Genomic DNA, 27,915 nt, shown 5'->3' with positions numbered 1-27,915 from the left:
TCCAGAGCTTTCTCTGAAAGAGGCAGCTCTCCGCGGGGCCCCGGGACAGAAGCAGAAGTGATTCGGTTTTTGCTACGTCGTCACCATCCTCCCGACGCTGAGAGCAAATGGCGACCGCGGAGCGGCTGCGCACCGCCCAGGACCAGCACCGGGTCTCGCCTGCCCACCCCGCCTTCCCGGGACGCACTGCGCCGTCCCCGGGAGAGCACAGGCAACTCACCAGGCAGCTATAAAACGGGAAGAAGAAGAGGACGATTTCCAGGTTATTTCTCTGCACCAGGACGTTGGAGTCCAACAGTGATGCGCAAAGAGCCTTTACCTGGAAATGACAAACGATGTGAACCTTTCGCTCCCAAGACATTTACCAACGTCCGCAGGGTCCTCTCTAGCAGGAAAAACGAAGCCACCTTTCCGGGGACACTGACACGGCCGTGTTCAATCACAAGGAACAGAACAGTAAGCCACATGCGTGGGCAGCCTGGGTCCCAGTCCAGACGCCCAGGCTGCGTCACCTTGGAAGGCTGGTCTGCGGCAGCCTCTCCTGCTCCTCTGGGAGCTGGAGGGCTGTGGGCCAGGCGCTTGGGTTCTGAGACTTCAAGTCCCTGATTCCAGAAAGGAATGTCTTCAGGTTCCAGCAGAAACTTTCGGTTAAACTCAAACTCCAAAGATATTCACTCAAATGGATTCCCAACCAATTCAGTGCCTGTCTCGCGTGTCTCTCTGAGGACAGACTGTGACACAGCTGCACAAGGGGTGACGGGGGGCTCTAAGCCTTTAATAAAAGCTAGGAGAGTTCAGAGGAGAGAGGGGGAGACCCTTCTCTTGGGAAAACAGGAAGCTCCGTGGGGAGCTGAGCTAGAAGGACAGGACGCACCTCCCCTGGGCCCCTGGGACAGGGACGGACAGCGTGAGCAGGAGGCAGCAGGGGCCAGCGTCCGAGGCCAGGCTGGGCAGTGGGGGCCCCCGCTGGGGAGAACAAGGTATTTGGTGGGTTGGGAGCAGGCAGTTAAGACTACTCCTGAGTCTGGATTCGAGGCAACAGGAAGCCAGCTATTTTCAGGAGCGAAGCTATTCAAATCTCTTACAGATTGAAAGGGAGAGGATGGGAGAATGGGAAGGGGAGACACCACTTAGAAGTCACGTCGTGGTCTGGAAGCAGGACTTAAGAAGCTGGAGCAGTTCTGGCTGCTGTGGCTCAGTGGACTGAGCACCAGCCTGTGAACCGAAAGGTCACAGGTTCGATTCCCAGTCAGGGCACAGGCCTGGGTTGCAGGCCGGGTCCCCAGTTGGTGGCACACAAGAGGCAACCACATGTTGATGTTTCTCTCCCTCTCGTTATCCCTCCTTTCCCTCTCTCAAAATAAATAAGTAGAATAAAAAAAAAAAAAAAAAGGAAGTTGGAGCAGGGCCGTGAAAGTGCAGAGGAAGAGACGGCAGGAGAGGACTGGGGGCCTCCTTTGCAGGTGCTCGTCACCCACTCTTCACTTAACCCCCAGAGGGTCCGTGAGGCGGATCTGGTATCCGACTTTGCAAACAGGAGTGGACCCACGGGTAAGTAATTCACACCACGCAGCCGCCGGCGTGCTTACCTCGGAATTCAAATGCCAGCCTTTTAGGTTCAAAGCGTGGGTTCACCACTAGGTGGCAACAGAGAGTGCGCCGTCGCCACACAGGAGGCGAGTTTGGGGAGGAGGCGAAGGCGTCACTGCCGGAAAGAGAGCTGTCCGCGAAGGGACAGCGGACGGGCCCCTGAGGAACCCCGACAATTTAGCTTTGAGGGCGACAGCGGCTGGGGCCGGACACAGGCAGTGGCCGGCATGGGGTGGGGCGGGGGTGGCCAGTGTGACGCTGGGGGAGGGAGAAAAGGGGGCGTCGGCTGAAGTGCAGCGCTGAGCACGGCTCCCCATGCACCGACGGCTCACTGTGCTCTCGAGAGCCGGGGCCTCCAGGAGGGCCCCCCGGGCGGGAACAACACTCGTCTGAACACACACACCGCCCTGCACACTTAAAAACAGACAGCGCCGTCCCGGGTGTCCTCGTGCGCGAGGAGGCTGCCTGCCCGCCTGGCTCAGCAGCTCCACATGACCCCTCGGACGGTGCGTCCCCACTGCGGCCCAGTGACACACCCACCGTGAGCTGGTGGTCTGTGCCCAGCATGTACTTCTGCTCCCTGCCGGGCACGTCCCTGCTGATGTGGCCGACCACGAAGAGGGAGGCGGGCAGGCGGACGGACGGGCCGGCCAGGACACTCCCCCAAAGGGCAGCATAGAACACCTCTCTGCCGACCACCAGGGACAGCCTCAGGAGCAGAGCGTCTGTTCTGTGGACGAGAGACGCGAGGGTGAGGGTTCAGTCCCGCCCGCCCGCCCGCCGCTCCCCGGGCTGCGCCGCGAACACGGTGCAACGCTGCAACGGCCCAGCGCATCCTCTCGGCCGCGCAAACCCCGTCCTCGCCGCGCTGAGCGGCTGCCCTCTCTCTCCTCTTTCTGTGTTTGTCCGCCCGTCACTGTCGCTGACATGGGATCTGCTAAGACACACATACCCTGAAGGTTACGGCTTCCTGGCCCACAGATAAGAGTGTAATCGGCCGCGTCTGCCTCTGGCCCGGCTGCGGATGCCGGGCTACGTTCCAGGAGGCGGGGGGCCACCACCAGAAGGGGGCCGACGAGCAGGGCCGCTGTCACACTGGAAGCACAGGGAGTCACTAACGCGCCCGAAAGAAAACTGGAGGTGGCTGACTGGAGACTTGAACGATGATGAAGCTGCTCCCTGCGAGAGCACTGCCAGCCCCAACCGTGCCACGTGACACCTGACTTCAGAACCACGGGGGACAAAACCTGCCGGGGCCTCCCACTCCACCGCAGTTTCCAAAAAGCCTGGGACAGCGCTTCCTGCCACTGTGCCCACAGCCCCTCCGTGCCCTGATTCCCACTCCAGGAAGCTCTCCTGCGGAGGCCAGCCCGTACTCCTCTCTCATCTGTAACCAGGTCTCTCCCTCCCACGATGCTACGTCAGCAGTGCCACCAGCGGGTTGGGGCCTGCTCTTCCCGACGCCAGCCGCGGCCAGGCGCCCCTTTGCTCAGGCTGCACCTGCAGCTGATGAGGGCACACCCCTGCCAGCAGGGAGGACGAGCTGGTGGCCAGGTGAGAGCACCTGCCAGTGACAGCAGAGCCAAGACCCCGCAAAGGGGCTTCACTGTAAGCGTGACCTGACCCAGAATCCTCAGCCTTCCGTCCCTCACACGCTTCCTGTTTGCACGGAGACCAGAAAACAGTCCCAGAAAGACTGGCCCGAGGGAGTGCTGCAGATACAGCTGGTGGCCTCCCCGGGTGTCCAGTGTCTGAACTGTATCCCCAGGACAACGGGGACCTCTGTGCGTGTCAGCTTGTTGCTACGGGACAGGAGAGGGATGGAGACGTGAAAAGGATGTGAGTCTCGGGTAAAAAGCTCAGTGGAGGACAGAGCCGTCACTGCTCGGTCAGTTCTGCTTGTGAGGTGTCCCTGGCGCCCTGAGGAGAGTCTGACACACCTGGCACTCAGAACAACGGCTGCTGTTTCCCACTTATAACCCGAACGGCCTGTAGCTTACTTATCAGCGATCAGTTCAGCATGTACAAAGATTTCAGACAAGAAGCCTACTACCTTTTTATGTTAGAAATGAATTCTATTCTCCTTAAAACTAGTCTGAGCCTTTTTGTCTCATAGAATATTTGTAGCCCTGGCTGGTGCGGCTCAGTGGGTTGAGCGCCGGCCTGCAAACCTAAAGGTCACCGGTTCAATCCCCAGTCAGGGCACGTGCCCGGGTTGCAGGTTGAGCCCCCAGCTGTGGGCCTCTGAGAGGCAACCAATGGAAAGAACATTCCTCGCATAGTCTCAGCTGAGAAATTTTAAAATTAGTGTGTGCACTTTAGAGCCCAGAGCTCTCATCTTTTCTATTCAGAACGAACCACCAACCAGAAACAAAGCAAAGCCCCAGGCCCCACTGCTTCCCCCACCCCCTGCGTCCTGGCCGCTGCCCCCCGGCACCTCCTGCAGACGCAGCTCGGTCAGCTCCCACCACCGTTCTCCCCCCAGCCCCGCAGAGATGAGGCAGTGACGGGCCGTGCGCTGTAAGCACAGCCCGGGCTGGGTGGCCACCTCGCCGCATGGGCAGTCACAGAAGACCGAGCCGTCACAGCAGCGCACAGGCAGGGTGGCGACCACCATGTCCTGAGCCGCCCCCTGCCCGGACGGGACGGGGTGAAGCGGCCAGCAGGCTGAGACCCACCTGTCATAGACCTCCGAGCCCTCCTCCAGGCCGGGCAGCAGGCCGATGACGAAGGCCTGGAGGCTGGGCAGCAGCAGCCTCTGCAGCGGGAGGAAGTACTTCTCGTATAGGCCCAGCAGCACCGGCCTCACCGCCATGGCTGCGTGCGCCAGGAGAGGAAACAGCCCACAGCTGTGGGGGAGAAGGGGGAGGGGGTGCATGAGACATGTGCTGCACTCAGAAGTCCTGGGTCATCAGCCAGCCGGCCCCCTAAGCTGGGGATGTATCCCTGGCCCAGTGGTTCTGCCCATCGGAGCGTCACCGTGCAGACAGAATGGTCACAGGTTCAGTCCCTGGTCAGGGCACACGCCCAGGTCGCAGGTCCCATCCCTAGTCAGGGTGTAGATGGGAAGCAACCAACTGATGTCTCCCTCTCTCCCTCCCTCCCTTCCTCTCTCTCTACAAGCAACGAAAAAACGTCCTCAGGTAAGGGCAAAAAAGAATAATAAGTAAAATAATAATATAATAAATAAACTGGAGCTATAGATGCCTGCCTGTCCTGACATGGTTTTTAATTAATAAAACAATAAATGAACTGGAGACGCAGGCGTGCACCTGTCCCGACGTGGCCCCAACGTGCCACTAGCAGAGCGCAGGCCTTGGGCAGGATGCACACCCCCTCCCTAAAAGCCGTCGGGAGGAGGGGCTCCAGGGCTTCACGGGGTGCGAGGCGCCTGCCTGTGTGAGCCCCGCTCTTGCCCAGGGAGCCCGCCAGCTGACGTGTCACTGGTCCTGGGACCTGGGGAGGCCAGTGTACCTGTACAGGAACAAGTCCTTGGCCAGCCATTTGGTCCCCACGATTTTGAAGACAATCTCGTAGGTCTCCAGAGCTTTCAGGTGCACACCGCTGGGCAGAGCCGGGTGCAGGCATTGCGCCAGTCTCTTGCTGATGACGCGTCGCCGCGGCAACAAGGAGTACCTCAGGTTACTCTGCAGCGCCTGGAAAACAGGAGGAGCCCAGGAGGGGGAACGAGGTGACGCTGACAGTGGGAGACACCAGCAGGTCTGGCTGGAAGGGACGAGGCAGGACAGGAGGACGCAGGGGCTGCATGGGGTGGGGGGGGCGGGGGGACAGGGGGATGCCACAAGCCAGGCTCCAGGACACGGTGCGGGGGATGCCCCGGCACTGCTGCCACGAGGCAGGCTCCCGTCTCGAGAGCAAGGGAAGCTGCCTCCCTCGAAGTGACCTTGTCGTCGTCCACCAGCTTCTTAGCTACCTGGCACCGTGCGTGCGGGGGGGAGGGGCCGTTTGCTCCTGCCCAGGGGAGCCCCAGTCTGCACAGACCAGGCCCAGCGCAGGCCGTGTGGAGGGGGTGCCCTCCCATCCCTGTGCAGACTCTGTGTGCTCCGGCAGCCCCTGAATCGTTGCCCAGGGGTCACAGCCAGGCGGCTCTGTGTGGGACAGTGGGGATACTTCCAGGCTGTGACCCCTGGCATTTCACCAGTCATGCCCACAGCTGAAACATGGGACCCTGCTGGCTCCAGGGCTGTGTGTCCCCAAGCAGGACACAGGTCTGTCCGTGCTAAAGCTCCCTGGCTGTTTGCTTGCCAGGAGTGGGAGCGGCCGACACCTGTCCTCAGGCCCCGGACACCGTGGCTGGGCGGGGCCTCATGACTCAGTCTGCAACGCTGAGTGTCTGTCGCGCCGGCGGACGGTGGACGTAACTCACACAAATATGTACTGAAGGCCTACAGGGGGAAGTCCATGCTGCTTAAAGGGCCACTCGAAGGCCTCAGAGCCCGACCCCGCCTGCCTCACTCACACCCTGTGACGGCGCAGACCCACGTGGCAGCGGCTGCCTTTCCTCCCAGGCACCTGCCAACTTCCCTCCCTAAGGCCAGCGTGGTGCCCCTCAAGGAGCAGAACGGCCGCCCCCCATATTTAGTTTCTCCTCCACTGGGTGTCACGTGCGCACCTGTCATCGACCGACTTACAACGCTCTTCTAACAGTCACCTGCCCGGCGGTCAGACTCAGGGGCGGGCCCCTCAGAGGCAGGTCCGTGTCCCTCCTGGTCACCTTCAGCCCTCTGTGCCTACAACGTGGCAGGCCGCCTGGAGAAGTCACAGACGCGGGCAACGCCAGGTGCTCCCTGTTCGTGAGTCAGAAGCATGGGCCCCAGGACCATCTGGTCTCAGGGCACAAAAGCTTTATTTTTATAAACAAACGAAATGATCCCACCTCTAAAATAAACACCAAGGCTGTGCAGGAGGTAAAGGACGAGAAGGAAAAGAATACTTTCCATCGGAAGCATGTGGGCTAACTGAACTCTCCAATTCAATACAACTATATTTTTAAAAAACTGATAAACTAGAGGTCATCAAGGAATATCTTAAAACATTATTTTATGAGTCTAATATCTTAAAACAAAGGTAAAGCCAACAAAATATTTAAATGTGTTTATGTCCAAAAAGACCCAAAAAACAAACAGTTGAGGGAGAAGGTGACCCGAAACTCAGGCTGTAGTGGGGAACAAGGACAAGGTGACAGACAATTCTGGAAGAGAGGAAACGGACTAGGAAACACACAGGAAACAGCGTGTTTTGTGATGGGCATTTTCGAACCTACAGAAGAAGAGGTATAAGAACAACATCGCCACGATCCAGTGTCCACAAGGTCAAGTCCCGGCCAGTCCTGCAGACGCAGTGTTTAGGAAGCAACATCCGGGATGCGGCCGGCCACCGGGCACGTGGTCCTGGGCTTTCTCCGTAACTCAAGAGTGGGCGAGCGGAACTTAGACTATTTTGTCAGGACACAGTTTCTGCTTGTCATGCCAAGTCCCTGCCAAGTCCATGGTTGTCAGGTGCAAACGATGGGGTCACCTGTTCGGGGCTCACAGGCACTCGGTTCCCTCAAGCCCGTGGCTGCGTTTCATTTCTCTGCCCTTCTAGACCCACCTGGCCAGGGAGATGAGTGGAATGACACGTGCCACTCCTGGCACACGCTCTAGAAGTGGTACTTAATGTAAAGCTTATGAAGAAATGCTTTGTGCCCTGGTCAGTGTGGCTCGGATGGTGGGAGCATCATCCCATAAACCAAAAGGCCGCAGGTTCGATCCCCAGTCAGGGCACATACAGGAGGCAACTGATCAATGTTTCTCTCTTTCTCTGTCCCTCCCTTCCCTCCCTCTAAAATCAATGAGCCTGTCCTCAGGTGAGGATAAAAAGGAAGGCGGGGAGGAAGAAAGAAAGACTTTGTAAGTTGTAAGACTGGAGGTTAGAATCACCAGGTGAAAATGTTTTCAACGTAGAGGACTCGAAGCACTTCCGGGAACAGGACGCCCCCACCCTGAGCTCCTGCTCCCCAGGTGACAACTCACGCAGGGAAGGGGATTTCGGTTCCCAGCGGAAACCCCTTCCGTGTGAGCAGTACTGAGTAGCACCTCAAAGACACGCCTGAGGAGGACCTGGCCCACCTCGTGATGCTGGCAGGAAAGGCACCCTCTGCTCTGTGCCGAAGCTCGGGGGCCAGACCGCAGAGGAAGGACCAGTCGCATCTGGTCAGTGGTAAAGGCCACCACGAGTCCCCACGCTGTCTCCCCGAATGTCTGCCCTCACAAGAGCTTTCCTTCAGCCTCACAGACGGCTGACACAGCCTTGGGGGAACATCTCCTTGTTGCAGGGCAACCTCAAAGCGCGTGAGAGTCATCTCGTGATTCACGCTGTCCCTCCGGCTGCTAGAAATCCTGAGCTCAGTGCGCTGCGTCAGCCACGTGGCTTCTTCGGTCAGACACCCTTGATTCGGAAGCTGCCTGCCCCGCGAGCTGTGTGGGCGGCGGCCCGAGGGGCTCCCAGAGACACTTCTCGGAAGGGAACTGGAGGGGTCCTGCCGCGCCCTCTCTGAGAGGTGGGGTCACACCTGTTGCCCACGGCGGCGGCTGCTGCTGCTTTTGAAAAAGTCAATATTCTACTCAGAGGGGCCCGGGCCAGGGAGGCTCCAAAACTGTGTGGGCCTGCGGCAGCGGCTCCTCCCACACAGACACAACCACCTCATGACCCAGCAACCCCACTCACATGGTCTGCACGCCCACGCTCACTGCAGCCCTGAACACAACGGCCTAAGGGGGGCCACCCAAGTGGACAAGCGGAGCGTGGCCCGTACGATGGGATGCGGCCCGGCCTGAGGAAGGAAGGCCGGTCTGACACAGGCTACATCACGGAGGAGCCCCGGAGACCTTGTTCTAAGGGAGCCCGTGACAGAGGGGACAAGCACGGTGTGCTCCCACGCAGAGGAGCTCCCTGGGGCGCTCAGGTTCATGGATGCAGAACGCGGAATCGTGGGTGCCAGGGTGGTGGGGGGTGGGGTGGGATCACGTTTGGGAAGACGAGGAAGTTCCAGCGACGGCGGTGGCAGTGAGCTTGCACAATGACGTGAACGCCACTGAACGGGGCACCTAAAAACGGGAAATGTGTTTTACCGCCGCCAAGGGAGAAAAGAGGAACGAGCCCTGGGTTTCAGGCAACGGTGCTCAGCGGAGCTGCGGGGGGCGTGGGCTTGAGCGATGTCTGCGTGTCGGACAGAACTAAAAACTCGTCCCTGACCAGAGGCAATGGAACTCCTTGTAACAAATGCTGAGGGCCCCAGGGACCCCGTTTGGCCTCTGCTGAGCGTGGGCTTTAACCCCTCATCAGCAGCCCTGAGCTGGACACCACCTTCTGGCAGCTGAGAGCCCCTGGTTTCCCCTCGTTCCCTGCCAGCTCCGGGGTGGCGACGCGCCCGCCCCTCTCCTTCCTGCCCCCGTCCCGCGCCCTGCTTTGGGAAGACCCTTCTCCAGGGGAAAAGCGCAGAGAACAGTTCCAGGGAAGTTCCACTGTTTGGGCTGTTTTTCAGGAAACCAGAAACCCAAAGTGACTGGCCACTGAAAACCGTGAATGCTAAAAAAACAAAGAAACACACACACAAAAAAACAGGCCATGATGTTCTTCTACAACTATAGGATAAATATCTCAGGGAAACCAATGAACTGGGGAGGATAAAATGGTCTGGTTTTCAAAATGACTTTTTAAAGGGCTAAACAGAACGGAGACACCGCACTTAAATGAGAAATCAAACTTCCTTATTTTACTCAGGCACCATATTATTTTAAAAGCATTTCTTGAGCCATAATTAAGACATAATTACAATATTTTTAACCTCACTGTATTCATGGGCTTCACAGGTGGACCTTAAAACAAAATAGTAAAATACAGAATGAAAGTTTGGAAAAAAGGGTTCGAACCACATCGGAGCTGCATCACTAGAGACCGGGAGGTGTCTCGTGTGCCCCACCCCCAGACGACGTCTGTTTCACTTCGTTTTGCTCAGACGTCTCCGGGGCGCTCACCATGATCAGCATGGTTCTGCCTAAGAAACGTGGTGAAAAATTCAAAAGGGTGGACCACGGACTCCAGAAGTCATTTAATGCACTTAAAATGGACTCAGAAGCTGATCTGATACATTTTATGTTATGTGTATTTTACCTGAAATGGTTAAGATGATAATTTTTTGCATATTTTATCAGAATTAAAAAAATTTTAAAGGCAACTTTACAATACGGGTGGGAAAAACTATTCGAGTTTAAAACGCTGACGCTGTAAAGGAGCACACTAAGTGTGTCCTTTGTGGCTCCTACAGTGAAGCAAAGCGGGGGGAAGGGCCGAGTCAGGACGCTGGGGCCGCGTCTGTCTGTGAAGAAACGGGAGCAGCCCACGGACAGGCAAGTCTCTCGCCATGGAAACGGGAAACTACCGCACATCCTCCTCCTGGAAGTCGGTCAGCTTTATAAGGATGCTCGTTTCACGCCCCCAGACGAGGCGGTGCAGTGAGTGAGGCCGGCCGGGAGGCAGCAGCCTGCACGCTCCTCACGGGTTTGCCAAGGGCCACCCACGGGCCCCTCCAGGGAGAATGGAAACAGAACAGACTGAGTAAGAACAGGACTGGCCGGGACTTCCCACACCGCTGGCAGCCGGCACGCCCTACCTGAATGGCCGTGACTTGGCCACCTGGCCCGCTTGGGAGGGTGGGGACAGGGGTGACAAGACGCGGCTGCAGAGGCAGGCACAGAAGGGCCAGTGAGGTCAGCTCTTGTTTAACTGGGGGACCAACGCCTGTTCAGCTCCTCTGTAAACAAGGAGCTTCCTTCTCAAAATTGTCACTACATTGCACGCAGGGCACCTGATTGGTCAACTCCCAACATGGTTAAGCAGCCACGTCCCCTGAGTCCAGCCAGCAATGAAGCCGCCAGCAGGATGCTCTGGTTAACTCTACTTTCTGCGTCAGTTACATGCACTGGAATAGATTCTTTTCTTTTAAAAATGTCTTTATTCTCCTTCTTCTGAATCGGCTTTACCTTACTGCCACAGTGAACATTAACCTGCATTTCTGGGCAAACGCCAGGCTGCCTGCCGGTGGACCACAGCCCAGGTTGAGCACGGCCACCTGCGGGAGGCTGGACAGAGGGCTGACTCGAGGGACAGGAGCAGCGCCCCCAGGCCGGGTGCAGAGGCCGGCCCAGCGGCGGTCCACGCACAGGCGGTGCTAACTGAACACCCAGGAGGAGCAACCCTGGGGCCGGCCTGGGCCTGCCAGTGTCACAGGCTCATGTGGGCAGGGCCACCGGCTGGCTCAGCTAGAGAGGGAGTGCTCTGCTGGTCCCATTCAAGAGAGAGCCCAGAACGGCAATGGCAGGGACACAAGGAGGGGCACGGGCTCCAGACCAGACCTGAGCCGGTGCCCCACCTTTCATCAGCTGGGCAGCGCCGTCGCCTGCCCATCAGCGGTCGTGTGCGTTAGACTCGGAAAGGAGCTGAATGACGCGGAGATGCCTCCCGCCCCTCTGCCCCAGTGTGTCGTGGCTGACAGGGACCACAGCTGCACAGGCACTCACGACAGGGGCGCCAGGCCCCTCCCGGGCTCTCGGTGAAGATGAATGACCCGGCAATCGATGGCACACTGTCTCACGGAGGACTGCCTACGGCACACAGGTTCCAACGCTGCGCTTTGTTCTGACCCCTTCTGAGTTTATTACAACACGTAGATCGTAAAAGCCACTCGCCCTCACTGACACCCACGCTCCCAGGGTGCCATGCAGGAGCGTTCGATGGCTGGCTGCCACGCTTTCCACGTCCCCAGACTTACCCATTTACACCCACAGCGCAGTCGCTAAGCGCTCCCTGACCCCCACACCCTCCGCCCTGACCCTGTGCGGGCCTCCCAGGGGCCCGGGCTCAGCTGAGATCCTATCTGTGGGGCTGGGAGGCCTCGAGCAAGTCTGAGCCCAGTGGCTTCATCAGTAAAACGAGTCCAATGGCAGTGACTCTGGATGATTAGACTTGAAAAACAATGGGTGACAAGCATGTAATGGGGCTCACTAAAGGGAATCACCCTCTTTTGGGGGCTACGGGCCAACACGCTCAGAAATGATAGAAAACGGCGAGAAGAGGTCAAGGCAACTGAGTCCTACAGTAAAACACATGGAAATGAACTTGAGGGACACACACACTTCAGAACATGCTCTAAACCCCGGAACGCGCCTGATGCAGAGAAAACCGAAACACTTAAAAATTATAATCACAAACCGGAGATCTAATAAAAGTAATCGTACCATGGAGACACTAAATGATGCAGTGTATGGGAATGTGTTATTTTTCTGCTTTTGCTTAAACAAATTGTAATTCACATACAAATGATATATTTAACATACCAACCAAAGCCTATTATTTTGGAAATCAACTTATTAAATTCAGAGCCAGAAGAGAAGAAAGAACATCCTGGGGACAGAGGCTCAGGACAAATCTCAAACAATCTCCCAAACTCCTCCGTTAGAACTCAATATTCTTGCAAGGTCTCGCCCGGAAGAACAGGACTGGCTAAGTGAGACGAAACATCACCCCTTGCTGCACGGGGCGGCCCGTGCCATCCTCAACGCTAGAGCGGGACGGGCGCAGAGCGGCTGCCAGAGCTCGGGACACGTCCTCCCAGGGCGCTCTGGCTCGGCCAGCCCAGAGGCTCGGGCACTGGACTGTGACCCGGGACACCCAGGATGGACGTAACTCAGTCTCAGCTGGGAGGCAAGGACACACCTCTCCAGGCTGCAGCACCTGCTCATTCCGATCTGCATCTGACCTGTGCTTCTGCTCCCCGGCCCCCAGACAAGCTGTCTGCACAGAAGCAGGTGCCCGAGCTCTCAGGACGGGAGGGAGGTGGCCGCGGACAAGGCCCACAGGAGCAGTGACCGAGGCAGGAGCCCGGCCCCCTCTGGGTCAGCTCCCGCCAAAGCCGGCTCTTCTCTCCAACGCCGGCAGCTGTGAGACTGCCTGGAACCCCGAGAACCAGGCGGCAGGCTGTGCGGCGGGCACAGCGCAGGCGCTGGAAGAACATGAGCTCCCGGGAAGGACGGCGAAGGTTCAGTCCTCTGCTGCCTCTCTATAAAGCTGACCCCAGCCAGGGACACGCCGGCCAGCACAGGACACCCCGCATCTCTCAAGGATGCACAGACACCTGGACTGTCAGGAATGAAGGGAGCCCGCACCAGCCCTCGGGGGAAGGGGGCCCCGGCGGGCTCGGGGTGGTCACAACGCTTCCAGCTATAAAGAACAGGCTATGCAGCTGTACGGGTCTGAACGAAGAAATGCGTCGCTCACAACCCGACGTCCAGAGCAGGAACAAGTGGCAATGTTTGGCCATGTCTCTGGGTGTTGCAATGGGGGGGGGGGGCTGGCATCTAGTGGGCAGAGGCCAGGATGCTGATGAGCACCCTCCTGTGCAAAGGCAGCACCCCCTCTCCAGTCATAGACGCCGCCAGAGCAGAGGCCGAGCGGCCCTGCTCTGGAGCAGCATGTTGGTCAATGAGAGGGGTCAATGGTGCCCAAAAAGCTTTCTTAGGCTTCTTTCCCGGTGGTGAGCTGATGCAACCTTGGCCTTTGCCTCAGGTGTCTGCCACACACTCAGGTACAGCAGTCTCTCGCTATATCGCGGTTCACTTAGTGCGGCCTCACTGTATCGCGGGATTTTTAAAAATATTATAGTTAATTATTTATTGTGGATTTTTTGCTATATCGCGGGAGTTTGCTGTACTGTGTACGTATGTTGTTAAAGTTGCATAGGTTTAAGAGTGTAGGATATGTTTAAGAACGTAAGTAGTGTTTATAAAAGTGTGGGAAAGGTTAATAAGGGACTGGGAACGGTTTATAAGTGTGTGGGAAGGGGTTATAAAGCCTTGAAATATATAGAAATGCTAAAATAAACGTAAGGTTCCTACTTCGCAGGGGGGGCTAGAACGTGATACCCGCGGTAAGTGAGGGATCACTGTATTCAATCCTCACCCAGCTACAGAGGAGGGGAAAAGTTCAGCATCTGTTCCTTTCCTATCCTCCTGTGTTAGAGGAAACCTCTTCCAGGAGCTGGAGGCCAGAGCTCACAGGTCGGAGAAGGCCACATGCCCAGGTCTGGACCAACCCCTGCCCAGGGAAACAGAAGGAACAGGGTTTAGCCCTGGAACAGGACTGCCTGATGCTGGGGCTGGGACACGGGACCACCACCCTGCAGCACGTGGCCACCTTACCCCTCTGACAAGAAGAGGGGAGTAGCGGTTGGGTGGGCAACCAGCATGTCTGCCCCAGACTCAGAAGTGGTGACCCTGAACTTGAACCCAGGTGCTCTGCTCCCAAGCTCAGGGCTCCGTCCTTCACGCAGCACCCGAATCAGCCCCCCTTGCAGGCGCTGGGACTGTCAGGCTTGAGTACACTCACCATCGAAGCACACGGGAAACAGGTAAGGCAGAGCTGTGCTGCTCGGAGAAAAGCAGCTCAGCATTTCCCAAACCGGTCAGGCACCGAGACAGACGGCACGCATTTCTTGCTACACAGAGATAAGAAGTTACTGGGTCAGTCAGTAAGGAATAAACTGACCCACAGAGAGCCGGGCCGCGGGATGGAGCCCGTGGGGTGGAGGGACTGACGACGCACTGGAGGAGCGCCCATCAGAACTCCTGCGCGCGGCTGGGGCGGGGACAGGCACCGTGCACCCGGGCGCGCTGCCCTCTGCCCGAGGGCCGGGTGGCAGAGAACGGCGCAGCCTGCAAAGCCACGTGTCAGAGACGGCGGAGGCGCTGGTCTGAGCCTGGGGAACGACCACGTGGAAGGGCGCTGCCCCGTCTGGAGCACCGTGCTGAGCTGCTACCACGGTGGGAAATGAACTTCGCTCTCATGGGCGGCACTGAGTCTTCGGACTTCTTCGTGCCAGCAGCTGACACTACTGTGACAAAGACACTGACGGTATCGTCGCTATTTAAACTGTCCCAGAAAGTGCTAGCAAAATACGAGGGAAAACCACAGATGGTATGCCTGCCTACCTGAGGAACTCAAGACAACGGCTGAAAAACTTAGAAAAAAATTTCACAAAGATGGCCAGTTTCCAAATTCCACAAACTGACAGTCTCCTACATGCCACCAACCAGTTACAACGCACAGTGGGAAATAACTCCATCCAGAACAGCACAAACGCACGTATAAAATAGCTCATGTATTTTAGAAACAGGAAGGACTTATGCAGGAAGAACAATTAAATTCTTCGGGACAAAAGCGAACACTTTCTAATCCATGAAGACAACGCCCACATTTCTACGTGGGAGGGCCCAGCTGTGTAGACAGCACTTCCTCCGCTCAACCCCCAGTCGATTTTCGAGCTTTACACACGATTCCGAAGTTCATCTGGAAGTGGTGAAAATATTCTGAAACAGACAAGGGGCTACCTGCCCCCCGGCGGTGAGCGGACGTAACTTTGTCCTTTCAGGCTGTGTTTAGAACCTGGTCCCGCTGGGTCCGGGAAGCTGGACACCAGGAAGCTCCATGGCTTTGACACTGTGGCTCTGGCACCAACGCAGACACATTAGTGGATCAAAATAAAGTCTGCACACAAGCTCACACGTCCAATTATTCGCCTCTCCGGCCAATGACACAGGAACTCCTCCTCTGGCAGGAGACCTTGACAAACACCTCCACGTGCGGAAAATGTTCACGAGCACTTCACTGAGAACTACGAATACCTGGAAGTAAATCATCCAGCAATCGAGAGCTTCCAGATCTTGCCCATCCCTCCACGGCACACACGCACGCACACGTGACCAACAGGGCTGCAGAGGAGCTGCTCACCCTGCCTTCTTCGCCCCTTCGTTTGAAGCGTGAGCTGTTACCACCGTGTAGTCCTCTTCACCTGAAGGCCACACACGTGTCTGGCATGACACTGCCGTGTCCTGACCGACCGCCGCGCCACTTCCCCACTGAACAGCCACCCCAGGAGCTGCTGACCTCCGTCTCTCCCTCTCAAAAGGCCACGGTCCCATCAGATCAGGGCTGCGCCCTTGTGACCTCATTTAACCTTACTTCCCTACCGTGGGCCACACAGTCACACTGGGGATTGGGGCTTCAGCACAGGAATGTAGGGGGGACACTCAATTCAGTCCACAGCACCTTCCTCCCCGTGGCCTGATAGGACGTTTCTAGCTTCGTAACTTTCTTGACAAAAATGTAAGTGGACCACAAAGTGCCTTCCCTTATCCACAAATTCAGTTCTGCTGGACAAGTTTTTGTCATTTGATTACTGGAGAAATAACTCATCTGTCCAAATCTATGTCCATCCCCCCAGCAGACCTGAAAGGAAAGACGGCAGGACGATCCTCTGCCCACACACAAAGTAAACGGGCTACCCCGGCTCTCAGGTCCCGGGTGTGTGCCCGATGGCTTTCCGCACAGAGAAGGCTCTTTCCCAGGGGCGTGTCCACCCGGTGTCTGGCGGCTCACAGGGGGGCACCTCTCCGCCCGAGCCAGCGGCGTCCTTGCCTATTCTCGGCTCCTTCTGGGGGTGGGGGGGGGGGGGGAAGCAGGCATGCTGTCTGAGCCCCGGCACGTCACCCACCAAAAGGAGGCTAGAATACGGGCTAGGATGCCACATCCCATGCGCTGCATCTCATAGATTCTGATGCCAAGAAAATCAGACCCTGCTGGAAATGAAGGGGCCTTACACTGCCCCCTCCCCCTGGCCCCGCCACATCTGCTGCAGAGGCCCCCGCCGATGGCATCCCAAAGTGCAAGGGTCCGTGACTGCCAATGATAGCCCTTCGGTTGGTCTCTTCTCAGAAGGCCCGAAGGCCTGCACCGTTCCAGCCTGTCCCTGACACCCCGCTCACCCGACGGCTTCCACCCTCCAGGCCACCACCCCAGGTGGCAGCAAAATGTAGCGCGGGAATGACTGAAATAACTGTCCCAAACCGAGGTCTCATACTGGGACATTGGGGCCCCAAATGTGAGGTGACGAGAGGAGCGCAGACCCTGCTCCAGGCCACCTGCTTGTCCGTCTGGTTGGGAGGGGGGTGTCAGCAGCAGTGGCTGAAGCTGCGTCTCAGTGGGAGGATGACTGAAAGGACCCACCCCAGGAGACACGTGGAAAAGCCCTCCCTAGAGGGGTGAGTCCCCCAAAAGACACTCAAAACACAGCCCCACAGAGAAAATGGTGCAGCCAGATGGGCCTGGATCCTGACGCTGTGGTCTGAACATGTGTGTCCCCCAATGCAGTGGAAGCTGGAGGCGGGGCCCCTGGGAGGTGATTAGGTCACGAGGGTGGAGCCCCGTGAGTAGGATGCGTGCCCTTGTAAGAGAGACCCCAGAGAGAGGACACAAAGACTCTTGAGTCTGCTGACACCTTCACCTTGGACATCTAGCCTCCAGAAGGGTGAGCAAGTCACCCAGTGACTCTGTGAAGTCACCCAGTCTGTGGTATTTTCTCACGGCAGCCATGAAAACTCATCTGGATCCCAAACTAAAGACGCTTCGTCTGCACTACTACCTCGGAAAAAAGGAGATGGTTAGCGCTGGGGTGAAAATCGGGACCCAGTTCAGACTCACCAAGCTTTCGGGCAGACGAGGCGTTGGAGCGGATCTGCAAAGGGCCAGGACAACCACCTGGTCCCCAAGCTCCCGCCTCTTCCCATGATGCCACCGCGCTAGCTAGCTGGGAAAGCCACAATAAGGAGGCTCTACTTTAAAAAGGAGGGGTCTGTAATGAAGCCGTGAGTTCAGAAGCTGAAGCATGACACCCAAGACCTCCATTTCCTGGGCTATGCCTGCTACCCGCCGTCTGACCATTCTGTGGAACAGCAGGGCACTGAATAAAAGCAGCAAAAAAGGGGCTTCGTTTAGGAACGTGACCCCGCTCTTTGAAAAGAAGCTTCAGTGGTAAGGTTTCTAAGTGTGCAGAGCTGATTCATGTGTACTACCCTTCGTTTGCATAATTAAAGTTATAATCCAGGCTAGGTAGGGTATTGGGTTCATAAGAGCTCAAAACACACTTGATCTAAAAATACTCAATGAGGGGATGACCTGAAGTCTCGGATACACAACTAGGTAGACACGACCCTATGTGTGTACACGCGCCTAAAAACGATTAAACGTCTCTTAACACAGAGAATTCTAGACGTGACACTGAAAGCTGAACGGGTTTTAAAAACGACACGATGAGGCCGTGTCTCCAGCCCAACAAGCCAGGACCTCTCAGGGCTCAGGGTCCGCGTCTGCCAGGGAGCCTTCTGCGGAGTCTGCGGTTCCCGTCTGATGGCCTGCAATCACCTGCTTCGGCGAGAAAGCATCGTGGCCTAACCTTTGCAGACGGCAACATTACTCCTGTTTGCATTGGGAAGATATTTTACCAATTCATCACTCATTCGCTCACTGAGGTCTGTGTACATGGTTGAAGCCAAGGAATCTACCCATCACCAAAACCTGAAGAAAACCCCTTATTCACCTCAGCGCCTCGCAGGTGTCCCTGGACGCTGATGGAGGCTTGCTCCCTCTGCTCACCAACACCCCCCACGGAGTCCGTGACCCTGACCTGGGTGCTGGTGCGGCCCCGGCCTCCTGCACAGGCCTCCAGGCTCCCAGGCTCCCCAGGAAGCGGGCTGAGCGGCTCTCCCAACAGGTAAGGCGGCAGTCGTCCGGCTCAGTGCCTTCCTGGAAGCCCCAGGGCTTCCCTCCCTCCCTCCCAGCACAAAACCCGGGATGGGCCGGGGCTGTCACCTCTGTGCCCAGCCACGCCCTTCCCCCCACTGTACCTTGGACACAGGCCCACACCCCAGATGGCCTCCCCGCCAGCTCGCTCGCTGCATCCGGGCCTCGGCTCAAATCTCAAATGTCACGTTATCAGAGAGCCCTCTCTGTCTCAAGAGCACCCCGTCCTCCTTCCTCGCTACCCCACGTCCCTGGTTAAGTTTTCCCCTCGGTGTTCAGCTCCTGACATCACATGTGTACATGTTGTCTGTCTCCTGCCACCAAACCTTACACTCCTGGAGAGCGGGACCTCCGGGTTCAGGCTGTGTCTCCGGCCACCACCGGGCAGTGTGCGAGGCCTGCTGTCAAAAAGCCCCGCCCAGCAGGCACAGCAGAAATGGACGGGCTCCCAGTCTGGAGGCCGGAGGTCCAAGACCGCGGCGGGGGCAGGGCTGGGCCCTCCTGAGGCTGCGAGGGGGCGGTCCGCTCCACTCGCTTCTGGTGGTCGGCTGTCCATCTCTGGTTCCTCAAAATATAACTGCATCGCCCCAACCTCTGCCGTCATCCACACGCGGCACCTGCCCCATGCGCATGTCTGAGCCCGAGTTTCCCCTTTTTATAAGGACACCAACCATCCATGCTGAGGAGCCACCCTAAAGGACTTCATTTCGCCTTGATCACCTCTGTAGACCCAATCTCCAGACAAGGCCCCGATTTGAGGTGTGGGGGGTGGGGGGCGGGGGAGGACTTCAACCTTTTTTTTTTTTTGCGCATACAATTCAACCCATAAAAATCCCAGCCACGTGACTGGGCACGTGAACCTTCATCAGCACAATGGGGCTAATTAGGGCACTTCCCTCATCCGGATAACGAACACAGCGCCCTGGCGGCACAGAGGGGGCCCTGTCCCCTTGCGTGAGCCACCAGGCACTGGCAGGAAAAGAGCTCAAGTCTGGGCGCTGCAGCCGGACAGCCAGGAGTGAGCCCGCCTCCGCCACCTGCCGGCTATGCCCGCGCACAGGCTGCTCAGCCTGCGACCTGTCCCCAGGCAGGCTGTGAGGGGACACAGGGACGCGCGGCGGGTCCTCAGCGCACAGCACGCTGAGAAAGCGCCTGCCACAGATGGGGCTGAGGTGGGGACAGTGTCACCCTCAGCCCCCCACCCCCCGATGCTGTGGAAATTCTTCAAGGGGGCGGGTTGCTGCCACTCACTGCCCAGTCCCAGCCCCAGGACAGGAGGCTCAGGCCAACAGGACACAGGACGTGGGTGACACAGCACTGGGTACCAGCTACAGCGAAGAGCCATCGTTTTACGTTTTTATGCAACATGACTCATCTCCACCAGCATCCGCACACCCACCAGACGGCCCACCCTGACGCGTCCCAAAGTGACGCCCGGTACCCCTGCCGCCCACGGGGACGGCCCCTCCCGTCTCCCGCACGCCTCCCGTCTGACCCACCAGCGAGTCCCGTTCCTACAGCTGCGAAGTGTAGGGCTCGGCAGTGCACTCGGAACCCAAGCCCGGCCCCACGGCAGCTCCCGATGGTCCCGTCTCCGCCACCCGGGACCCTCCGTTTCCCGACCCCAGCGGAGCCGCTCGGAGGGCTTCCCGCACGCTAGAAGGGAGCCAGGCCGTGCCCCTCGGCTCGCGCGCTCTGGGGCTCCCTGCTGACTCGATGGCCGCTGTCAGACGCTGGTTCTAAAGGACCTACACGGTCAGGAGCCTGCCGCAGCCCTCGCCCCGTGGCCTCGTCTCCTGTGCTGTCCCACCCCCACCCCCGACTGCCTCAGGACCTCACTGGCCTCAGACACGCTAGACCCTCCGAACCTGGTCCAATGGCACCTTCTCAGCAAGGCCTCCCCCAATGACCCCGCTGAGTATCGCACCATCCCCCCAACACTTGCTGTCCCCTCCCTTCTCTGCTGTCCCCACAGTTCTCATCAGGCTGAGAGCGCAGCTCCCCCTGATCCCCATGAGGACGTGGGCAGGGTCTTGGTTTTGCTCTGTGCTGAACCCAGACGCCTGGAACAGAGCCGGCCGTTGGAAGGGCTCAACTAGCTAGTGATGAGTGAGTGGCCAACGCCTGAACCTCCCTAAAGAGGGGCCGCACTGTATTTGATAACCTGCACCCGAATCCCACCCCTAGGTCTATGCCCCAAAGAAGGGAGGACAGGCGTTCAAACACGAACTTGTACACAGATGTGCACGGAGCACCAAACAGCCCAAAGGCGGACGCCAAGGCCGTCACCGGATGAACGGATAAACCGACCGCGGTCTACCCTTACAATGGAGTATCACTCAGCCACAAAAGGGGATGAAGTACTGATACGCCTTACAGCACGGATGAGCCCTGAAAACTGCTAAATGCAAGCGGCCAGACACAAAAGGCCACCTACTGCATGATCCCGTTCCCACGAAATGTCCGTAGACACAAAGTGTATTGGTGGTGGCCAGGGGCCGGGGCAGGGGAGGGGCGGGAGGGGTTTCCTTCTAAAATGGTGAAAATGTTCTGGAACTAGATAGTGGTGACCCACAATATTGTGAATGTACTAAAATCCCCTTAACAATACCCCCTAAATGGTTACATGGGAAATCTTGCGTTAGGTGAATTTCACCTCAACATATAAATGTAACGAGCACACGCCCTCCCAAAATAAGCGTGCTATTTTTAGATTCCAGGAGCGTCAGGTACTGAAACAGGGCCACACCCGGAAGACCATGACTACGCCTGAACCCCACTGCAGCGCTCCGCCCTCTCCCTTATAGTATGACAGTGAGTGTGTCCCAGCCGGGGGGCTCCTGAGCTAGAGCTCTGAAACTGAACTTGGGGCTCTTACTTGCTCTCTTCTGGCCTCTGTCCACGCCAGCCAGTACCCAGCCATGACCTCCACGGGTTGCAAATATACCTTGTGAGACACGACACAGTTTCCCGGCCACCACCTGTCTATCTGCGCTGTGCCCGACAGCCCCCGTGCGTGTGAAGAGCTGCTCTCTGGAGGTCATGGTTGGCCTGCTAGAATTCTTTCCTCCCTACCCTAGTCCGTGAAGAGGTAAATGGAGAAATTCTTTCTCTTTAGCAAGGTTTGTTAGAGACCCCGGTGTCCAGGAGCTGGGGACAGGGGAGCTGCAGAGGAGGGCGGGGCAACCCCTCCCAACCCCCACATAGCACCAGGGCTCCAAAGTCAGGCGTCCCGGCCAGACGGCACAGCCTCTTCCAGCCCGAACACCTTCTACCTACGGTCTCAGTGGTCACCTGAGTGCCTGGCCGCTACTGTGCCACCCCCTTCTGAGCAGGACGGAAAACTACGATGGTCTCATCTACAGAACACGGTGATCAGTTAGGGTCTCCTTAGACCTGACCTCTTTCCTCATCCAAACACACCAGTTTCTGGGCAGAGGTCAGTATTTACTTTACCCTCTATTCTTCCAGGAATTTCCAGAGCAGTAAAATGGTCAAAAACGTAGACCAAAGAAGAAAAAGACAAGTAAGTCCTAAGCATGAGATGAAGAACAATTCATCTTTGCATAACTGATTAAACAACTTCACTGCCGAGAAGAAGACTATTCAGCTACTCTACTTGCACACCCACACTATGATTCTACGCTCAGGAAAAAGGCGAGGAAGAGGAATGGAGAGTGACAGGGTAACGGCAGGTATCTCCGGGGGACAGATTGGGGTGGTTTTTCTTGCCTGTATTTTCTACCGATTATAATCAGCATGTGGTGTCATGATAAGACAATCCCTTCAAACAAAGTCAAAGGGCGCTGTGACCCTGCCCTCCCGCGACCCAGACCCACATACCTTGTTGAGCTTGCCCAGGGAAGAGATAAGATCCGCCCATTCGCTGGAAGACTCAAAATTTCTTAAGGCCTTTTCAATCACCGAAGAATAATTTCTGTATCTGTAGTCGTTTAATAGTTCCTGCTCTTCTGGATCCATCTTACATTCTTGCAGCAGAGAAAGTACCTGAAAGTAAATAAAAAATAAACCAATGGGCCACTACTCGGGGACAGAAACCGTGCCCAGCCCAGAGCTCCAGGCCTGCAAACACTACCTTGCACAAACTCTCTGGGAGGGCGGTCCAAGACCAATATTTACCAAGGCTTCTAGGCCAGGCACTACGGGAGATGAAGGATAAACAGATCCGGCCTCCTGGATTCTGGGAGGTCATGGAAGGAGCAGGCACAGGAGAAAATGCTAAGGTTCCACTTCATTGACAAAATTAATTCTAAGAGCAAAAACTCCCAAGGCGGGTAACTACACACTGTTGCCAACTGGTAATTCTGAACGCAGATGGCCCTTCCCACTGCAGGGCTTTTATAAAACCTAAGGAAACAACCTATTTGGCAGTCCAACCCTCTACAGCTAGACTAGAACGGAGGATTGGAAATATTCCAGAAGAAAATCTGGTGGGGGAAAAAAGTGAAAAACCACGAGGATGAAAGTGTTGTGTCTGCCATCCTGTGCAGTTACTAAGCGCCAGTCACCTACCAGACCCCCCACCGGCTGCTGCCCTGGCAGCTTTAGGCCTGAGTGTAGGGTCTGGGCGCAGGGTGGTTACACCAGAACCCAAGCCACCATCACTTTGTCCTTCCCACTCCTGTATATTCTTTGACAGATTCTTTCGTCTTTCCCTGTGGCTAGACGCATTCATTATACGTGAACCACCTTAGCTATTACAAAGCCCAGGACGTAGACAGTCTAATCCCAGCTACAAAAGCAACCACTTCCCTTTATTTTTTTCCCCCAATGTGACAAAAGGAACAAAGACCAGGGAATGCGGCACTAACTTGACTCTGTGAAAACATCCATCATTTATATGCTGTCATGTACACAATACACTTGCACACTTACGTCAAGTTTTGTTTTTATTTCTTCATTATAAAACCTAGTACTTCATGCTGATTATGAAGCATGCTGCATTTATAACTTTGAGGACTCGTAGGTACCAAAGGACACCCTCTCTCCAGTCTCGGGCCCCCAGGGCCAACTCTGGAGGGCAAGTCTGTGCATTTATTTCTCTGCTCTGTAGGCGTACATGTCCAGAGTCCTGTAACGTTTTAGGGTACCGTCACTACATACTTTGTGAAATAAAAATATTTCCTATAAAAAAATTTGCAGGTCAACCCATCGGTCTAGTCAAACAAATTACAACTCTGAAAAATACTCCACAGGGTGTGGCAACGTGGGGATTCCTGACACCAGTCCTCGGGTCCTCGTCCTTCCTCTCTTTTCCTCAGTGAGAGGACAATGACCCATGGATTTGTGACACCTGCCGAAACCTCCCCTGCTGACATCTGGGTTCCTGCAAATGTCTACCTGACCCCTCCATCTGAATGTGGCCAGGGGTCTCAAACTTAGTGCATCCTAAACTAGACTCTCAGGTGTACCTCAACACAATGTGGTCTAGCCATATTCTTTGTTTGTTTGTTTTTAAGATTTTCGTTAGTTAGTTTTAGAGAGAGGAAGGGCGAGGGAAACACCAATGTGTGGCTGCCGCTCACAAGCCCCCAACTGGGGACCTGGCCTGCAACCCAGGCATGTGCCCTGACTGGGAATCGAACCAGCGACCCTTTGGTTCCCAGGCTGGCGCTGGTCTAGTCATATTCTTTTACTGTGAAAGAATTTATCTCCTAATTGGCAATGAGAAGGAACCAAGTACTGCAGGAAGAATGAACCCGGAAAATACACACTTAGTGGAAGAAGCTGATCACAAAGGCCACATCTGATTCTGACTGTGTTAAGTGCCCAGAACAGCTGCAATTGTAGAGATGGGAAGGAAGATGCTTGGCTGCCGAGGGTAGGAACAGGGAGTAACTGCAAATAGAAACAAGGCATCTTTTTAGGGAAATGGAAATGTGCTAAAATTGGCTTATGGCAATGGTGGCACAACTCTGCAAATTTACTAAAAATCACTGAGTTGTATACTCGAATGAGTGTTATGGTCTGTAAATTATACCTCAGTAAGGCTGCTTAAAAAAAACCCTTTCCTCTTGATTCCATCTGCTCAGCCTGCTGCTTCTCCAGTCTTCCTTTCCTTAGAAAGTGGCTCTACCGCCCACACCATTCTGGACTCTTCCTTCTCTTCACCCGTCAGACTCAACCCAAGCCCAGTGGCCCTTCTCCCCAAACACCTGTGGTCTCACGCACCCCCCGACCGCAGCACGGGAACAGCCCCGCTCCCCGCCAGCCTGCACGGGCCCCCTAACTCTAACGCATCCCCTTAACTCTGCCCCTCCCCAATGCACTGGGCACACAGCATTGAAACACACACTCTGGCCAGGCAGCCGACAGCCCGAGGTTGCTGGTTCAACCTCCTGTCAGGGCACAGACAGGTATCAACCAATGAGTGCACACGTTAAGTGGGACAGCAAATCAATGTTTCTCTTTCTCTCTCTCTACCCCGCTTCCTTCTCTCTCTAAAATCAGTAAATTAAAAAAAAAACAAAAAAAAACAAAAAGCATCCCGACCATGTATAAACTCCCCATTAAGCTTACAATAACTCCAAACCCCTCCGCACTTGCCCCGTGGCCTACAAGGCCCCACGTGCCTCTCTTCAAGGCACTCTGCTGACATAGCCTAACACTGACTCATCCTGCCCCAGAGCCTTTGCACATGCAGGGCCTTTGCAAAAATGTACTGGACTGTGCATATGCACCCGCGCTAGAGCACTGCCTACTCATTTTGGGGAAGGCCTGCCCCTTTTTCTGAAATAGCCTCACACTTTGAAAATATGAGGGATGGTAAACAGAGGTGGTAGTTTATTTTGCCAAGAAGTCAGTACATCCAAATACATAGTAAGAAGTCAGTACATCCACATACATAATCCATAACTACCCACCCCCCCAGGGAAATTTGCAGGTCTGAGATCCCAGCATCTCTGAACCACTGAACTCTCCAAGCACAGCCTGTTTACTATAGACAGTGTCCAAGAACTGGGGAACCATGGGAAAGACTGGGTTCCACTCTCAGTTCACAGTCCAATGAAAGGGAAATACCTAGATACATAATGTCAATTTAACATGGCACACACAGGGACAGAGGGTGAGCTGAAGTAACAGAGTGACACTGGTCAGAGGAAAGGTCAGAGGAAGCCCAATGACCAGCAGACGGGTCCTTGAAGTCACAGGTGTGGGCGGCTACTGAGCAGGGAGAGAGCTTGGTCCTTGGTAACGTGTTTAGGAGGTGGGTGGCAAAGGAGCATCATGGCATGTGGCAAGGAGGGTGTCGACTAGGTAAGAGCAGGGAACTAGAGCAAGTCAACATCGCGGGTGGCTAGATGAAGAAAGCACTATTCTGTGTAACTAACAGCGCAGCTCAGTTTGAAAATGGTCATTCAAGCAAGCTCCTTTATTTCAGTGTATGGGGCATTTGCTGCCATGCTATTAGGGAAGTCTCCTGGGTGGACTTGGTTAAGCCCACCATTTATGCATGGATTCATCTCATGCTGCACACAAGAGTCCTGTGAGAAGGGTTATCGCTGGCCTCCAGATGAGGGTATTGGGAACTGCCCAGTTACACAGCAGCTACAACAGGCAGACTTGGGTTCCAGCTCAGGCCACAGCACAATGCCACAGAGCCTTCACCGCACTCGGCTGCAAGTCGAATGAATAGTGCAGCCCCTGCAGGAGCTCTTTGGACAATGATTTTGCAATCGATCCTGAATACATTTTCTGCGCAAGATGTGGTAGCTCAGAAAAACTGGTAAGAGTTCTACAGCCTACGAACAGTTAAATACACAAGAGTTGTCACTTAAACTAAGTGTCACCTGACCGGGTATATCTGCTTAAAAATCTAAAACGTCAGCAGAAAAATCTCTCACCTTATCCATTCTTAATTTTTTAAAAAAACAAGTTCAAGGGAAAACTCCACGGCCAGATCCAAAAGTTCACTGTAAAGATGATTATATGAAGGAACATTTCTGACTTAGATGCAAAGGAAAACAGTGCAAAATGACAGCCACCCTCCGATGAGCATGAACACTCATCAACAGATAATGACCCTTAGTCTACAGCACTCAGCTGCAATTGGTTAACTGGTCTAGCCAACGCTAGGGCACGTTACTTTGAATTTGGTCTTTCAGAGTGGTCATTCCATTGTGGTAAATTTAAAGACACTCATGGGAGCTGACTGGAGGCCGGTGTGGGGGAGGGGGAGGCCTCCAGCTCCTTATCAAAAAAAAAAAAAAAAAATGCTACAAAGGTTTTCCTTATTGTAGGACAGCTGTCCCAGGCTAGGGAAACACCTGCTAAAGGGCCACCCACGCCAGCCACAGCCGGCAATCCTGCCAGACGCAGGGGCCCGGCGCGGACAGCGCGCACTGCGGCTCGGATCCCTCCTCCTGGGGACAGGCTGGCTGACTCTGGGGTCTTCCCTTAACAGGAAAGCCCTCGCCTGATAAAGGTCTCTGTCCCGAGCCCTCCTCCCCAATTAGGACGGCACAGCAAAGGCAGATTCTCCGCGATCAGCAGGCCGAGGTGGGGGACTGGTGGGCCCTGACCCGCCTGACCTCCACCTGCAGAACCAGAGGCCGCGCCAGGCCGGCAAGGGCGGGGCCGCACTTCCCGCACCGCCCGGAGATGGTGGAGCCGCGAGGGTACCCTGCTCAGCCTCCAGGGCTGTCCCTAGGAGGTCCCGGGCCGGAGCCCACGCCCACGCGCGGCCTCGCCGGAGCCGCCCCGCACTGCAGCAGTGCCGGCCCGGGTCGCGCTCCGAGAACCACCTACCCTCCGGGATCTCCCCCATTGCGCCACCGGAACCCTGCGCGGCCGGGGGAGGACGCCCGCGCCGCCTCGCTGCTCGCGCGCCCGCGGGCGTCGCTCCGGCTCCCCTGGCTCCGCTGGCGGCCGACGGCGCGGGTCCGACTTACCCACAGCGGCGGCGGCCTTTCTCGGGGGCGCGCCCACGGGCGGCGAGAAGGAGCCAACCGGATCGAGGAGGAAGAGCGAGCGGCTGCTCCTGCGCAGCCGGGAGCTGGGACCGCGGAGGAAGCGCCGCGCCCGGGCCCACGGGCCACCGCTCCACGGAGAGGGGCGGGATCGGAGGTGGGGCTTCCGTGCGCGGGGGCGGGGCCTCTGCACGTGGGGCGGAGCTAGGAGCGGACCCTGAGGGCGGGGGCAGGTGGGCGTGCCTTCCGCGCTCGGGGGCGGGGCCAAGGGCGTGCCCTCGGTGCGCAAAGTCCTTGGTTCTGGGGCAGAGCGGCGGGCGTACCTTGGTGCTTGGGGCGGGGCAGGAGGCGGGTCCTTGACCCGGGGGCCGATCAGGAGGCGGTGCCTCGGCTTGCGGAGGGGGCTGGGAGGCGAGTTCGCAGCGTGAGCGGGCGGGCCCGCGCTCCTACAGCTTCCCTGCGGGCCGGGGGCGTCGCTATCGGCATAGACTGCTAGCCTGCCCCGTCGCCTCGGGACTGCCCCCGAAGGCCTTGCACCGGTGGGCGGGGTGGCTCCGCCTCTCACCAGGAGCTCTTCGGACCCCACTAAAGAACGGGAACTTCGGCTATTGGGTGAGCCTGGCCGAGGAGGGGCTTTGGAGTTACAGGCCGGGGAACCGGGGAACTCCGGAAAGGTCGGGCCCATGGCACCTGGTTCACCCCG

At 56.5% G+C, this 27,915-nt stretch overlaps 1 protein-coding gene across 1 annotated transcript in view; it reads right to left on the bottom strand.

Annotated features, from left to right (window-relative positions):
• Positions 1-22,283, bottom strand: part of DOP1B (DOP1 leucine zipper like protein B) — a 75,197-nt gene extending 52,914 nt beyond the window's left edge. Inside the window, exons 1-5 of the mRNA XM_090271679.1 lie at positions 22,126-22,283; positions 5,065-5,246; positions 4,269-4,439; positions 2,131-2,320; positions 221-319 (exon numbers count right to left, since the gene is read on the bottom strand). Of these exons, the coding sequence (XP_090127805.1) occupies positions 221-319; positions 2,131-2,320; positions 4,269-4,439; positions 5,065-5,246; positions 22,126-22,263 (780 nt within the window). The 5' untranslated portion in view covers positions 22,264-22,283. The remainder of the gene's footprint in view (positions 1-220; positions 320-2,130; positions 2,321-4,268; positions 4,440-5,064; positions 5,247-22,125) is intronic.
• Between the last annotated feature and the right edge of the window lie 5,632 nt (positions 22,284-27,915).

This window comes from Furipterus horrens, unplaced genomic scaffold (assembly GCF_987537825.1).
Source record: "Furipterus horrens unplaced genomic scaffold, mFurHor1.1.pri manual_scaffold_1, whole genome shotgun sequence".
NCBI lineage: Eukaryota > Metazoa > Chordata > Mammalia > Chiroptera > Furipteridae > Furipterus > Furipterus horrens.
This window is presented reverse-complemented; position numbering and strand designations above follow the sequence as displayed.